General features: G+C 36.4%; 1 protein-coding gene across 7 annotated transcripts in view; it reads left to right on the top strand.

Annotated features, from left to right (window-relative positions):
- The window catches only part of LOC145680331 (uncharacterized), a 153780-nt gene extending 143073 nt beyond the window's left edge, over nt 1-10707 (top strand). For 3 of the 7 annotated variants that reach the window (XM_081750707.1, XM_081750710.1, XM_081750708.1), the window contains one exon: nt 5495-10706. In XM_081750707.1, coding sequence (XP_081606833.1) covers nt 5495-10429 — 4935 coding nt within the window. In that variant the 3' untranslated portion in view covers nt 10430-10706. Of the gene's footprint in view, nt 1-5494 lie in introns of all 7 variants that reach the window. The other 4 variants (XM_081750711.1, XM_081750713.1, XM_081750712.1 and 1 more) reach the window with 3 other exon arrangements.
- The last annotated feature ends 4157 nt before the right edge of the window (nt 10708-14864 follow it).

Raw genomic sequence — 14864 nt, forward strand, 5'->3', positions numbered from 1 at the left:
TAAATGAACCTCCTCTTCTTCATTTTAGGTTATTGGAATTGGAATGAAAACTTGAAATTCGGTATGCTTGTATGTTTTCGTTAGCGTTACGTAAGTAAATTACCGGGTCTTCTACATCCCCAAAATCTTTAGGCACTTTGGCAGGATTAGAATGATGAAATTTGACATGATTGTAGCTTTTCGTGACTAACTTACAAGCAAATTGCCAAAAGTGAATACTTTTAGTTTTTAAGAGGTTTAAAGGATTGATGAAAAAATTCCCATGTTATTTAAATAGGAGTTTTTGGAGGTACAAAATTTTATCTTTCAGGTAGTCGAAATAGGAAAAGGAACTTGAAATTCGGTAGAATTGTGGGTCTAAAACGTGAGAGAACGTAGGCCGAGTATACGGGGGGTTTGGGGACAAAGCCTCCACGTAGCCAAATTTAGGAAATATTGAGAGCAATTGCACGAACTTTACCCTCTTCGTTCCCCAGGTCCACATATGTCTACCTGAGTTCTGAAACGTTATGCTCCTACACATTGGTAATTGTTAAATATCTGTGCGCGAAAATCGAATTACTGAATTCTCTAGTTGAAAAATGTTTCATATGGTTATACATTTGTTAATTGGTTTTCCACGTATTTTGTTTTGTTTCTATGAATTCTGAGTCAAGGTGTCTTCGGTGGAAGCGGAAGGCAAATAGCCCAATATTTTTCTATTATTTTGAATATTTTGAAGGCAAAACTTTTTTTTATATAATGTGCCTAATACTTCTAGAAGTAGTAGCAATTTTATACTTTTTTGGTCTGCGTAGTAGTATTTCGGCTATACGTGTGTTTAGTGTAGGTCCACAAACGTTGACCTCAGGTCTACAATACAAATTCTTAGAAAAGTATCACCCAATTCGTAATGTAAAATAAAAATTCTAATAAAAGGTATTTAATTATTCAAAGACAAATTAAAAGCATATATGACATAAATATTTTATCATCGCATATATGTACAGATGTTTACCATTTGGGCGGTGATATGGCTGAGTATAGAGGGTACTGACCCCACGAATTTCAAATGTTAATAGGTTAATATTTTTTTTATTGTACGCGTAACAGTTAATTACTTGAAGTTTCCAAACTTATGTCTCTGGTGCTCGCATTATTGAATGTTTACATTACTGTTGAAATCAAGTTAAAGTGTTCAAAGTTTGAGAATTAGGGGAAGGGGGAGGGACAAGACTAAAGGAAATTTTTCTAATTTTGAAAAATAAGCACTATTAAATTATTATTATTTTGATGCTATGTACACCTATATAAATGTAAACTTAAAGTTGAGACAGGGGGGAAAAGTACCCTAAAATTGATCATTGGGTTCATATTGTACTATATTACAATTTAGATTTTTTTTAAAAATAATGGCGTCCCTTAAACATATTCCATTAGACTAAATCATGGGAATTTTATCTTAATTGTTCTCTTCGATTTCTGGGTTGTGTGTGATTTCTAACAGTAGCAAATTTAGAAAATATTTTGGAAGGGTCTTTGCGTATTAATACTTCCTTTCATTCAGAAATTCCAGATTTTTTTTGAAACGGAGCGCTTGAGGTTTATCATCAAAGGAATGTCTCTATTTAGTTCTGTTTTTTAAAGAAATACCGGGAATGTGGTTACTTCAGTCCGAACACCACCTGCCCCGTAAATTCGCTGCTGGTGCTCATTGTTGCAATAACAATCATTTGTGTTTCCTCGTAGTTATATGAATAAATTCTCTTGTTTCTTATTTCAGTTGAGCTGCTCGAGGAGCTTGAAATACAGAACCTTGTGAAAGTACAAATAGTGTCCTAATCGGTTTTATGTCAAATGCAAAAGAGTTTTCCTGCACTAAAGAAAACCGAATCCTTCTTCATGTGTGTAAAGTATTCACTTTAACCCTTATCCGGGCAACCGGGGTCTCCCAGGCCCAGTAGCTTCATATTTATTTTCGAATTTCTCAATAACCATACATATTTCGATGACATAAAATTCTGAATTCTCCTATTTTTAGTCGAAGTTAAAGTCATGAACATATCGAGTTGGTAAGACTAATAGAGTTGGTAAGGCCCCAGTTGCCGTCTACGTTACAAAAATAGCTTGCCCGGATAAGGGTTAACATAAACGTGGGACGTAAAACTCAAAGATTTCGTTTCATTTTCATTTCATATTCACTTTAAATCAACACTATATGTTCTGAGCCCCAAGTAATAGATAACCATAGTTTGAGAATATCCGATGTACTTTTTTTTTTTTTTTTTTACTGGAATAACAGTTTTTTTTGCAATAAACAAAACCAACTTGCAGGCCCGCAGCAAACCCAAAAATGTAGAGGAGGCGGTAGGAGTTAGGGCGCAGATCCAACCATATTACAGTTCATCACCATATTATAGTTAATTTGCAAATTTTACAGTGAAAATTTTAGGGTTGGCAGCAAACAGCCCCTTTAGGCCCCCCTGAACACGGGCCACCCAATTTGCATTCGCACGGGCTGAGTTTTCATTACATTCAACATAATGAATTTATCGTGTTAAATGGAAACGTAATAAATTAAAAACATAATAGGACCACATAAGCAGATTTTACTACTACTGAAGAACGAAGGTCCACATATGAGGACCATCAGCTACATCCCTATGACGTTATTCGTATTCTAGTCATGTTCTCCTCCCCACAGACCTTCAAAAACAGCGAAATGAAAAATTCTTGTTGCGCTTTTCGGAAGCCAGGACCGATGAGATGCGAGGCCGTAAGCCGAACAAACATGGGGATCTGAGGGCAAAGCATCCGCTAGTAGGTACTTTAAAAACTAGCTGCTTTGACGTAGATTGTCAGACATATACTGTATATTATAGCATTTATTCCATAATTCCACTCATTAATTCAAATAATATGGTATCGTTTATACAAGACACAGACACACACACACACACACACACACACACACACACACACACACAAATATCCAGATATTTGGGCTTAGGTGTGAAGGGTAAATGCTTATAAATATATGATTTTGGAAACTCGTAAGTTTCTGAGTTAGACGTCTTTGATAGGGTAGAGGATCTACTCTTTTAAGTAAAGGTAAACAGAAAGATTAACCAACTGCAATAAATGATTAAATGTGTCAAAAATTTCCATATTCGATTATTCGTGATTGTAAAACTCAAATTAAAGAGCCTAGGAAGGTGTGAAGGGTAAATGCTTATAAATATATGATTTTGGAAACTCGTAAGTTTCTGAGTTAGACGTCTTTGATAGGGTAGAGGATCTACTCTTTTAAGTAAAGGTAAACAGAAAGATTAACCAACTGCAATAAATGATTAAATGTGGCGAAAGTTTCCATATTCGATTATTCGTGATTGTAAAACTCAAATTTAAGAGCCTAGGAAGGTGTGAAGGGTAAATGCTTATAAATATATGATTTTGGAAACTCGTAAGTTTCTGAGTTAGACGCCTTTGATAGGGTAGAGGATCTACTCTTTTAAGTAAAGGTAAACAGAAAGATTAACCAACTGCAATAAATGATTAAATGTGGCAAAAATTTCCATATTCGATTATTCGTGATTGTAAAACTCAAATTTAAGACCCTGAGAATTGCAAGTTCATACTGGAAGAATTCTCTTCTCTTGATTTGGACTTTGGAAATGAAAATGCTTCTAAGAACGTTATTTGTCAATATATTTATAATTATTAACATTATTGATTTTAAAGACAGTAACGTAGAAAACCAGCTTTACAGTTATTGTAATTGTCAATTCTTGTATTTTTTTAAAAAAAGTGTTCTGTCCAAAGCAAGGACTTCGTCAATTGTGTCTAAGAAATATCGGATTACGAGCTTCTCAAATTTAGAATTACAAGCTTTATCAACTTTATCAAACTTTTTTCAAGCCATTATTAACATCATGATAAGTATTTTGGTATTATTGGTAGAAAATTGCCGCAAACTGAAAAGCTTACATGCACAGTCTTCAGTTAACCATTTTGAAACCACGTTCAATTTGGTTTTCTTCTGTTTCATTACCGTCCATCAACTCCACACTTTTTCTGCTTCCTTGCTCTTCCTCTTGCTCTAGTACATCCCTCCTTATATAGTACATCCCTTCTCAGCCAATGCCTCAATCATTTTGATTTTCTCTTTTCAAATTAAACTGAAACCATCTCCCTGCCCCCCAAATAACATTTTCTCATTCATTTTCCGTTCGATTCAGCTCATTTTCTTCATTTCTCTTCACAATCACATATCGGAAAAATCCAGTTTTTGACCACTTATACAGAATACATCCTGCTCTTTCGCTTTTGAAAGAAAAATTCGTCATTTTGTATGTGTCTTGACCATATACCAATACTCTTACATTTTAAAGGAATATTATTTATTAAACATCCCTTAATTTTATATTGGTAAATAATAGAAGTGTATATATATATATATATATATATATATATATATATATATATATATATATATATACAGTAGAGCGTCGATTATCCAAACGTCGGTCAACCGAACGACCGCTTAACCGAACTGTGTACTCGCTCGTACCTGTTACTCTCCCACCCTACCGTCCATCATCCCCCTCACTCCCAAACCAAGTTTCCCACAGTAGTCGCCGCACTGAGCCACCGCTGGCGGAACATTGCTTCTAATGGGGCCTTCATAAGCCGCTGCTGACCGGCCAAGCCGCCAGTCGCTGTGTTTCAACATTCAGCACAGTTCTGTCGGTTTGGCACTGGCTGTAGAATTAGCGGCAGTATCAAAGCTGTTCACAGCAACAGCTGCGCCAGCTTAGAGTTGAGGCGTGCTGCTCCGCGCGTGGCAAATAAACATGTACAGTTCGATTATCCGAACAAACCAGTTTTCCGAACACCCATGTCCCCCAATTACTTCGGATAATCGACGCTCTACTGTATATATAATAGATTATCTTTACCTTAGTAAATTCTTATCTTCTATGTGATTTGAGATTCTCAATTGTAGAGTATGAAATGCAATTCAGTTGAATTTGATTATTTTTACTTTTGTTTTTCTTTGACCAACGTTCAATGTGAGACAAACCCAAGAACATACCTGAAGAACCATTTTTGGTCTGCGAACCACAGTTTGAGAAATAGGGACTAAATGAATGGATTGAGAACTAGGATGATGAATGCCATCTATTTAAAAACTTAATAAATATTGAAAATAAAGTAAATATAGCCTTGTATTCACCTCTACCCATCAATTAATTTTGTCCCGTCAATGTTACGCTCCACCTTCTTATAGTGTTCAGAATCAAGATACTTGATAGAAATTGCATTATTACGCACTTAAACAAAAATTAAGTTCCAAGCGTTTGTTTCAGGACATACGCTTGTAGGAAATATAATGTTCTATTGACTTAAGGTATTCACACTTACTTTTAAAAATAGTATTTAATCTAATCGTTTACATGTCTGAAAAATCAAATTTTAATAATACTGTTTCTATATTTTCTTAAAAAATTTTTAGATGTTTTCTTCGTCTTCACCTGTGAAAAGCCAGTACAGAAATTCCCCAGGATCTAAATCACAATCTTTTCTAATCCAGGGCAGTTCACCTCTTGGTTTTGGAAGTGGTAGCGGCAACATAGTTTCATCTGGAAGCGGTGGAATTCTTTCATATGGTGGGAAAGGACGAGGTTCCTCATCCACATTGCAAATTCGAGGCACAGGAAACATACAAGGAACATCATTCCTTACTGGTGGAAGTGGAACAATCCAGCTACCAGGATTTCAGTCGTCGGGTGGAGGAACTGTTCAAATAAAACCTGGAGGTTCAATTCAAAAATATGATTTTGATTTGGGTCAGTTGGGATTAGGAGGTGGCTCAGGGGGTACAATACAAATAGGAAGTTTAGGTTCATTGGGAACAGGAGGCGGTTCAGTACAAATTTGGGGCGGCTCAGGAGGTTCAGGTGGTTTTGATTGGAATTCATTAGGAAGTGGTACCATACAGATAGGTGGTGGTTCAACTCAAGTAAAACCAGGAGGAAGTAGTTCAATAGAGATTCCTGCTGGAGGAAATGGATTTAACTGGGGAAGTACTGGTAGCATAGAGATTCCCACTATTTATGGAAAGATTACCATTGTAGGATTAAACGGAAGTAATCTCAACGCAGTTATATCTTATTTAACTCAATTGCTTTCTCAGAGCAATTCTTTGCCAAGTAATGGTGTTATTACTGTCCCTGGACAAGATGTGACGATTACAATTCCTGGTTTGAATTCGAACAATGCACAGTGGTTTTTGGAAAAGATTTATGAATATTTTAATCTTAGTGTAACTTTAACATATATTATATCACTACCAAAATATGGCGTTGACATAACAATTGAAGGTTTAACCTATGATACTTTACAAGTTGTTTATAATTATTTGATAAAAATATTAATTGAAGGTACTCCATCTGTTGGGTCGTTAACAGTTCCTGGAACAAACATAAGGATAACGTTTAGCGGAATAACAGCAGACAATGCTCAGCAGGTTTATTATTACCTTCTTAGAGTGATATCAGATGGTTCAGTATTTCAAGGAGGTTCAGGAGGTCAGTGGTCGGTCTCAATAGACACTTTACCAAGAAATCAGGCAATATTAGTTTACAAGTATCTTTTGGAAATTATAGAAGTGGGTAAACCCCCGAGTGCTCCAATAAATATACCAGGCTTGGACATTTCTGTCATTGTAGTAGGTGTGACCACTAATAATATCCAAGACATTATAAGGTATTTAAAGAGCAATGGAACTTCTACAAAGCCTGCAGGAGTTGAAATAATCATAATACCTCCTCCCCCCTCATCAGTACCGCAACCACCTCAAACTACACCAACCTCCACTACAAGAGTGACGACACCAATTGGCACAACGACAGAGAAACGCCATCCCGATATAGTCTTACCATTCGGTTCCAATGTAGAAGAATTACTACTTCAATTTCAAATTATTGACTTTTTAAACCAACAGCTTCCACATAGTTCCGGAACGTTTGTAGTTGTAGTACTCAGTACGACAACAGGTGTTGAAATATATATCGATACACAAGGAGCTCCTTCCGTTCCACATGCTGAACTGGTTGATCTAGTAATCAAATTCATAATCGAAACATATGGAATTTATCCAGAATATCCTCCAAACATAGTGCCACCTACAACAACAACAACAACAGCAGCAACAACAACAACAACTACTACTACTACTACAACAACAACAACTCAACGTCCCTTAATTACTACTCCAACTGGTTCAAGCGGTGGTTTTCAAATCACCATAGTTACTACACTTCCAACTGGTGTTTCAATTGACGTATTGACAGAAGAACTAAACATATATTTACATTTAGAATTCCCTAAAATTCCCAAAGATAATATTGATGTTATATATTTACCAGATGATCCTGGAAGTTATAAAATAGTAATTACTGTCCGAGGGGGTGATCCTACTAAATTCACTAAAAAAATAAAGAAATACTTTTCCACCAAATATAATATCGATGTTATTATTAATTTGTTCTTCTTTACAGGAGACCAACCAGTTACACCACCCACTACTCAGGCTACTCAGCGTCCACAGGACGTACCTGGGGGCGTTAAAATTACATTCACTTTTCCGCCCAATTTTGGTTCACTGAATCAAGCATATGAAGAGATTCAAATATATATACGTACTAAATATCCGTATGTTTCTCCAGGAGATATACAGGTTTCGCTGGGGCCAGCTGGAAGTTACGAGATTTCAGTCACTCTTACTAAACCAGCAACTCAAACAATTGATTATCAAGAGCTTGTCAACGATATTATTAATCAACTTTATAACAAATTCTCCATAACCGTTCAAACAAATATTGTGATAATTAAGGAAACAACACAAATTACTATTGACGTATCTAGTGTTATTGATTTCGGGTTAGACTTAGATGATTTAGTATTAACCGTCCGAACATACATTGCGTCTCATTATCCCAATGCACCAAGTGGATCAGTTACTGTTACTTATAAGGTAGAGGATGGTAAAACGTTTGTACTGGTTAACCTGGGAGTGGGAGCTCCATCCATCACAGCTGAGGAACTGAAAAACGTTGTTCAGGAGTATGTGAATTCTCATCCTCCCGGGAGTGGCTCAATACAATTTACTACACCTGCTTCTCAGGGTTCACAGAACGTACCTGGGGACGTTAAAATTACATTCACTTTCCCACCCAATTTTGGTTCACTGAATCAAGCATATGAACAGATTCAAATATATATACGAAGTAAATATCCGTATGTTTCTCCAGGCGACATACAGATTTCGCTTGGGCCGGCTGGAAGTTACGAGATTTCAGTCACTCTTACTAAATCAGTAACTCAAACAATTGATTATCAAGAGCTTGCCAACGATATTATTAATCAACTTTATAACAAATTCTCCATAACCGTTCAAACAAATATTGTGATAATTAAGCAAACAACACAAATTACTATTGACGTATCTAGTGTTATTGATTTCGGGTTAGACTTAGATGATTTAGTATTAACAGTCCGAACATACATTGCGTCTCATTATCCCAATGCACCAACTGACTCAGTTACTGTTACCTATAAGGTAGAGGATGGTAAAACGTTTGTACTTGTTAACCTGGGAGTGGGAGCTCCATCTATCACAGCTGAGGAACTGAAAAACGTTGTTCAGGAGTATGTGAATTCTCATCCTCCCGGGAGTGGCTCAATACAATTTACTACACCTGCTTCTCAGGGTTCACAGAACGTACCTGGGGGCGTTAAAATTACATTCACTTTCCCGCCCAATTTTGGTTCACTGAATCAAGCATATGAACAGATTGAAATATATATACGAAGTAAATATCCGTATGTTTCTCCAGGCGACATACAGGTTTCGCTTGGGCCAGCTGGAAGTTACGAGATTTCAGTCACTCTTACTAAATCAGTAACTCAAACAATTGATTATCAAGAGCTTGCCAACGATATTATTAATCAACTTTATAACAAATTCTCCATAACCGTTCAAACAAATATTGTGATAATTAAGCAAACAACGCAAATTACTATTGACGTATCTAGTGTTATTGATTTCGGGTTAGACTTAGATGATTTAGTATTAACAGTCCGAACATACATTGCGTCTCATTATCCCAATGCACCAACTGACTCAGTTACTGTTACCTATAAGGTAGAGGATGGTAAAACGTTTGTACTTGTTAACCTGGGAGTGGGAGCTCCATCTATCACAGCTGAGGAACTGAAAAACGTTGTTCAGGAGTATGTGAATTCTCATCCTCCCGGGAGTGGCTCAATACAATTTACTACACCTGCTTCTCAGGGTTCACAGAACGTACCTGGGGGCGTTAAAATTACATTCACTTTCCCGCCCAATTTTGGTTCACTGAATCAAGCATATGAACAGATTGAAATATATATACGAAGTAAATATCCGTATGTTTCTCCAGGCGACATACAGGTTTCGCTTGGGCCAGCTGGAAGTTACGAGATTTCAGTCACTCTTACTAAATCAGTAACTCAAACAATTGATTATCAAGAGCTTGCCAACGATATTATTAATCAACTTTATAACAAATTCTCCATAACCGTTCAAACAAATATTGTGATAATTAAGCAAACAACACAAATTACTATTGACGTATCTAGTGTTATTGATTTCGGGTTAGACTTAGATGATTTAGTATTAACAGTCCGAACATACATTGCGTCTCATTATCCCAATGCACCAACTGACTCAGTTACTGTTACCTATAAGGTAGAGGATGGTAAAACGTTTGTACTTGTTAACCTGGGAGTGGGAGCTCCATCTATCACAGCTGAGGAACTGAAAAACGTTGTTCAGGAATATGTGAACTCTCATCATCAGGGGGGTGGCTCATTTGACATTACAATACCCGAAAATGTTGGTAATATTGATGATCTGATTGAGGCGATTAAAGTGGCTCTTTATTCTAAATATCCTACTGCGTCAAGTAACGCATTTACAATATCATATGTGAAGAAAGTTGGAATTTATGTGATTAGTATTTCTGTTAGATCGGGAGTTTTAGGAGTGAATATGAATGATGTAGGCAAAGTAGTTCAGGGTGTGATCCAAGGAAACCTGAGCCCTTCTGGAGGTGGAGGCCACCAAATACAAATAAAATTATACGTACCACTTGTAGTCAATGATGCAGATTTTAATTCTCTAGTTGAGTCACTTAAACAATTTCTTTATTCAAGATATCCTAGTGTAGCGCGTACAGCATTTAGAGTTAACACTGAAGTAACTGCTGCGAACTACGAAATAACTATTATGATTGGACCGGAAGCTGGAGTTGATCAATCGGAAATGACGAAATTGTCCGCCTTATTACAAAATGAAGTTCACAATTACTTAAGAGCGCTTGGCTTTAACATTGTTGGAAAATAGTGGTCATTTATGAGTAATAAAAAGAATTTACATTGTAATATCGGCAGACGGCAATTAATTAACAATAATTTTCCACACGTTGAATGATGCTCAAATGTTGTACATAACATTTGCTTTGAAGTATTAATTATATGAGTGTATTACAAAAATATAAAATGGGAAAGTTTGGAAACGAGTGTTATAAAATGTCTAATTTTTGTGAAAAGATGCACAAAATTATATACGGAATATTAAATTATATCAATTGGAAAATCAATGTAACATGATTTAGATGTAATGAGCATATTGCAACAAACACTTTGAAATTGTATTTAGTTTGAACTCTACTACGATTCTTATGGTAAAACATAATAAAGATTTTCTATAAGTTATTGATGTGTTTAATTGATAGACAATTTGACAGAAAAAATTACAGAGAAACAACCATATGGAAATGTATTCTAATGTTTGTAAAATTTAGTGCATTTAGCAGCAATTACTTGATACAAATGTAAGTAATTTATGTGCTTACAAATTCCTTTCGACGGTACTCTAAAGCTACTTCGTATCTCAAAAAGGTGTGGGGGGGCTCAGTGGTAGAGCGTTCACATCCGGTGCTTGGAGTCCCTGGTTCGATCCCAGCTCGTGGGTTCGATCCCAGCTCGTGCTCGTGGGTTTTCTCGTGGTTCGCCCGTTTCTTTCCACTTTCTTCCTTCCGCCATTACATTCATTTTTCATAATCACTGTCTCCTTTAGCCTAACCGGCATAATCGTGGGAAGTAAAACTTACAAATTTTCGTATCTCAAAAACAAAACACAACTTTACAGAAGAACAAGAAGTATGAAGAAGTTGGAGATAGCGACTTTTAACTAATTTCCAACTTTTAAAAACTTTTCTTCTACTGTAAAGTGTTTTTTTCTCTAAGATACGATGTAACTGCATAGTACCGTCGATTTCTTCTCCGCTTTGACACGCCTTATTTCGTTGAGATATTTTGGGTTTTGTTTTTCTAATGCTGCAAAACATCTTCTATGTATAAAGAGAAAGTTCTGCAACTCACAAGCTTAGGAGAAACGTTTTTATTTTTACTTCCATCAAATTTTCAATGTTAACATTACCTTCATATTCTACAAGGTCTAATCATATGACCGTTAACAAATGACCTCTGTTAAATTCGAAACCAAAATCGCCATGCTTAACTTCATTTTGGGATTTGGGAAAGACTTTCTTCAAATCTACAGGTATCAAACAGATACAATTTAACTTTCCCAATAAATAATATATTTGAGAATATATCATGATTTTAGAAGCATAAAGAGAGTCTCATTATATTTGTTGGTTCTGTTTATGCGAGATGTAATTTTGTTCTATCCACCTTTCAACCTCTTGGCAATAGTCTAGTTCTTGGTTTCTCAACCTGAGACTCGAGACTCAGAGGAGTCCCAAAGATTACTGGAAAAGATAAACATAATTGGATCGTATATCCAAGCTTATTGTCAAATAGAGCAAAGAATATATTTTTTACAAAATCTACATACACTGTAAAAAATCGTGTTATTTCAACGACTCGCCTATGTGTTAAAATATAACACAAATAGGTGGTTAGAACAACTTACTCTCCATTTAGAGTTGTGTGTCAAATGCCGGTAGTTGGAATGACACACTGCCTGTGTGTTAAATCAACACAAGTGTAGAATCTTTGGTGTTGTTTTCTGCGTGATTGCCAAATATGTTGGGCATCTAATTATAAAGGCATATGAATTGAAGCTACAGACAAACATAGTAGAAAGAAATACTTAAACAAATACAGATATTCGTAAAATTTCAACATGCAAACAGCGCGATATGTTTTCAATTGCTTTACATAATGTTTCTGAAGAAATATGTCAACAGCGAGAAACAACATCGTATTAATACGTCACGTCTATACTGCACTAGAACTCGGCTGTCAACACAGGAGACTGTGCTTCAAAAATGGCGGAAAACAAGTAGATTGACGATTAAGAGGCAAACATATTATAAGGATATAGATAAAAGTTTCCTATCATTCTTAAACGAGATGTTGGTGAAGGTTGTGTTTCACACCATCAAGAAATACTTCATAATAAATGTTGTGGAGGACGGCAAAAATTTTTATGAAGATTTTCTATATGAAGTGTTCTGTAGTTTACTATTCTTATTTTAAAACTAGAATCTTGGGTAAGCGTGAGCATGCACATCACATGGTTTTCCAGCACAGAAAAAGGGTTACATCAACACCACACATGGAGTTATTTCTACACCGAAACAGGTGTCGTAGTAAGACAGAAGTGGAGTCGATCTAGCACCAAAAACGGTGTTAATCTTATGCTCGGACTTTGAGTTTTAACACAGGAAGTGTAGAATTAACACCAAAACGGTGTTACTTATGGGGCTTTGACCTTGAATTATGACACAGATTGCATGTTGAAATAATAAGAAAATGATGTTGAAGTAACACAGGGACTGTGTTATATTGATGTTTGACATGGTGTAATATTAACACATTACACACTGGGTTACTTTCTTTGTGTTGGTGCAACTCTGTCACAAGTAACACTCAACACTTTTCTCCACACTACCGACCCTCACATGGTGTCGAATCAGCACCGAAAATACTAACACATATCCGAATTTAACACCGCTCAACCCCGGTTGTGTGTTAAAGACGTAACACATTTTCTGTGTTAAACGCCGACACCGCGGGTTCTGTGTTGAACTAACACCGCATAGTGGTAGTCACAATGGAACCACTGCCCTGTGTTAAAATTGAGTTGAATTAACACAACCATTATTTACTGTGTAGGTCGCTAGGAGGCGCAGTCGTGCATTTAACCTTGAATCTCTCGAAAAATTCTCAACCGTACAGGAATTTTATTAGCTTATTGTAATCAGCATGAATTGGTCTTTCAAATGTCATGATTAGTTTCTCTGCAAGCGAGTGCTTTGTCCTGAGCTCCCCTTGTTAGAGGCAGAAAATAATTCATTAGTATTGTCTATAAAAACGTTTAAATTCTGTATGAAAACAAAGAAACTAATCCCTTATAAAATCACCCGTTTACATTAGCACGGTGGGACGGGAAGGCCAGGGACAGTTGAAAGAAGTGGACCGTTCACCGTTTCAGATGAGCAGCATCAAAATCATGCTAACGAAATGCTTCGCGGTAACTGTCGAACATAACAAAGACAGCTCGCAACAGAACTAAATATTTCCCAAGGAAGAGTGCCTTCCATCGTAAAGGAGGTGCTGAGCTATCATAAGGTGTGTGTTGGTTGGGTCTCATGGATGCTGACGCGGGAGAACAAAGTACTGAGGAAGGAAGTTTTTCAGCACTTGTTAGTCCGGTACAACGGTGAGTTTGAGGTTTATTAGCAGTGCGTTTTCACAAAGTATGAACCATAGGCGCATCATTTTGGCTCCGAAAACAAGAGAAAATCATTGGAGTATCGCCAGAGCATATCTTCAAATCCCGCGAAGTTAGAAGCGATCTAAATTGCTAAGAAAATCATATTGGCTACTAATTGGTATTTCAATGAATTTTAGGAACAGAGAACCATGATAACCTCACAAAACGGTGTGAGGACACGTTGAAGAACCACGCGGGGTTGCAGCGCGTTCGAAAGGGTTCAAACTTATTATGTAGAACGACAATGATCTTCTTCAGATGAATCGCGAAACAGAAGAAAGGTTACAGGCAGTCTTGCCTTTGACGAGAAAGGTTTAATAATTACTGGAGTTATTATTAAACCAAGTTATAATTTATTAATAAACAAAACTATAAAGTAATGGACGTCAAATCATTACATGGGCGCCTTGGCACAGAAATCCAACGTTATTGTCGGAAATTGAATCCATTGTATTCCTGCAATCATTTGGATGTATTGCCGTGAGATCATACTTCTTTCGCCATAAACGTCTCGTTATTTGCTTGGCTCCTTTTTTTTGGCTAATGTTGGATGAGAAGGACTGAGTGAGTGGTTTTTAGTTGATCAGCTCGATTCGACGAACATATCTTCCGGATTACTGGATGTAACATAATTTTCTTGATTTTGTAGAGAGTTTTCTCTACCTTTCGGTTCCAGAGATTCGATGTCAAAGTTTTCTAAATAAAAATTTGGCAGAGCCTTATAATCCATGTGATTAAATCGTTCGTTTCCAGGAGCGACTAAAGTATTTTATCTTTAATTTTTGTCTAGAATCTCACCTTTAGTCATACTATTTCTAACATGTGTGCCAATCCCCCCAAATGCTTTGGGATTATCTCTTTGAATTTATCATTATTCTGTCAGAAAGTACTCTTCCAGATTTCGTTCCACACCTCTGCAAAAGGATCATTTTTGCTCCACACCATTTTCATTCCTATAGGTAGCTATTTTACTTGGTTACTTGTCTCCCTTCTAATTAGTCGTAATGATTCTCCTTTCACAATCAAAAGA

This window comes from Thermobia domestica, chromosome 3, assembly GCF_964235325.1.
Source record: "Thermobia domestica chromosome 3, izTheDome1.hap1.1, whole genome shotgun sequence".
In the NCBI taxonomy this organism is placed as follows: domain Eukaryota; kingdom Metazoa; phylum Arthropoda; class Insecta; order Zygentoma; family Lepismatidae; genus Thermobia; species Thermobia domestica.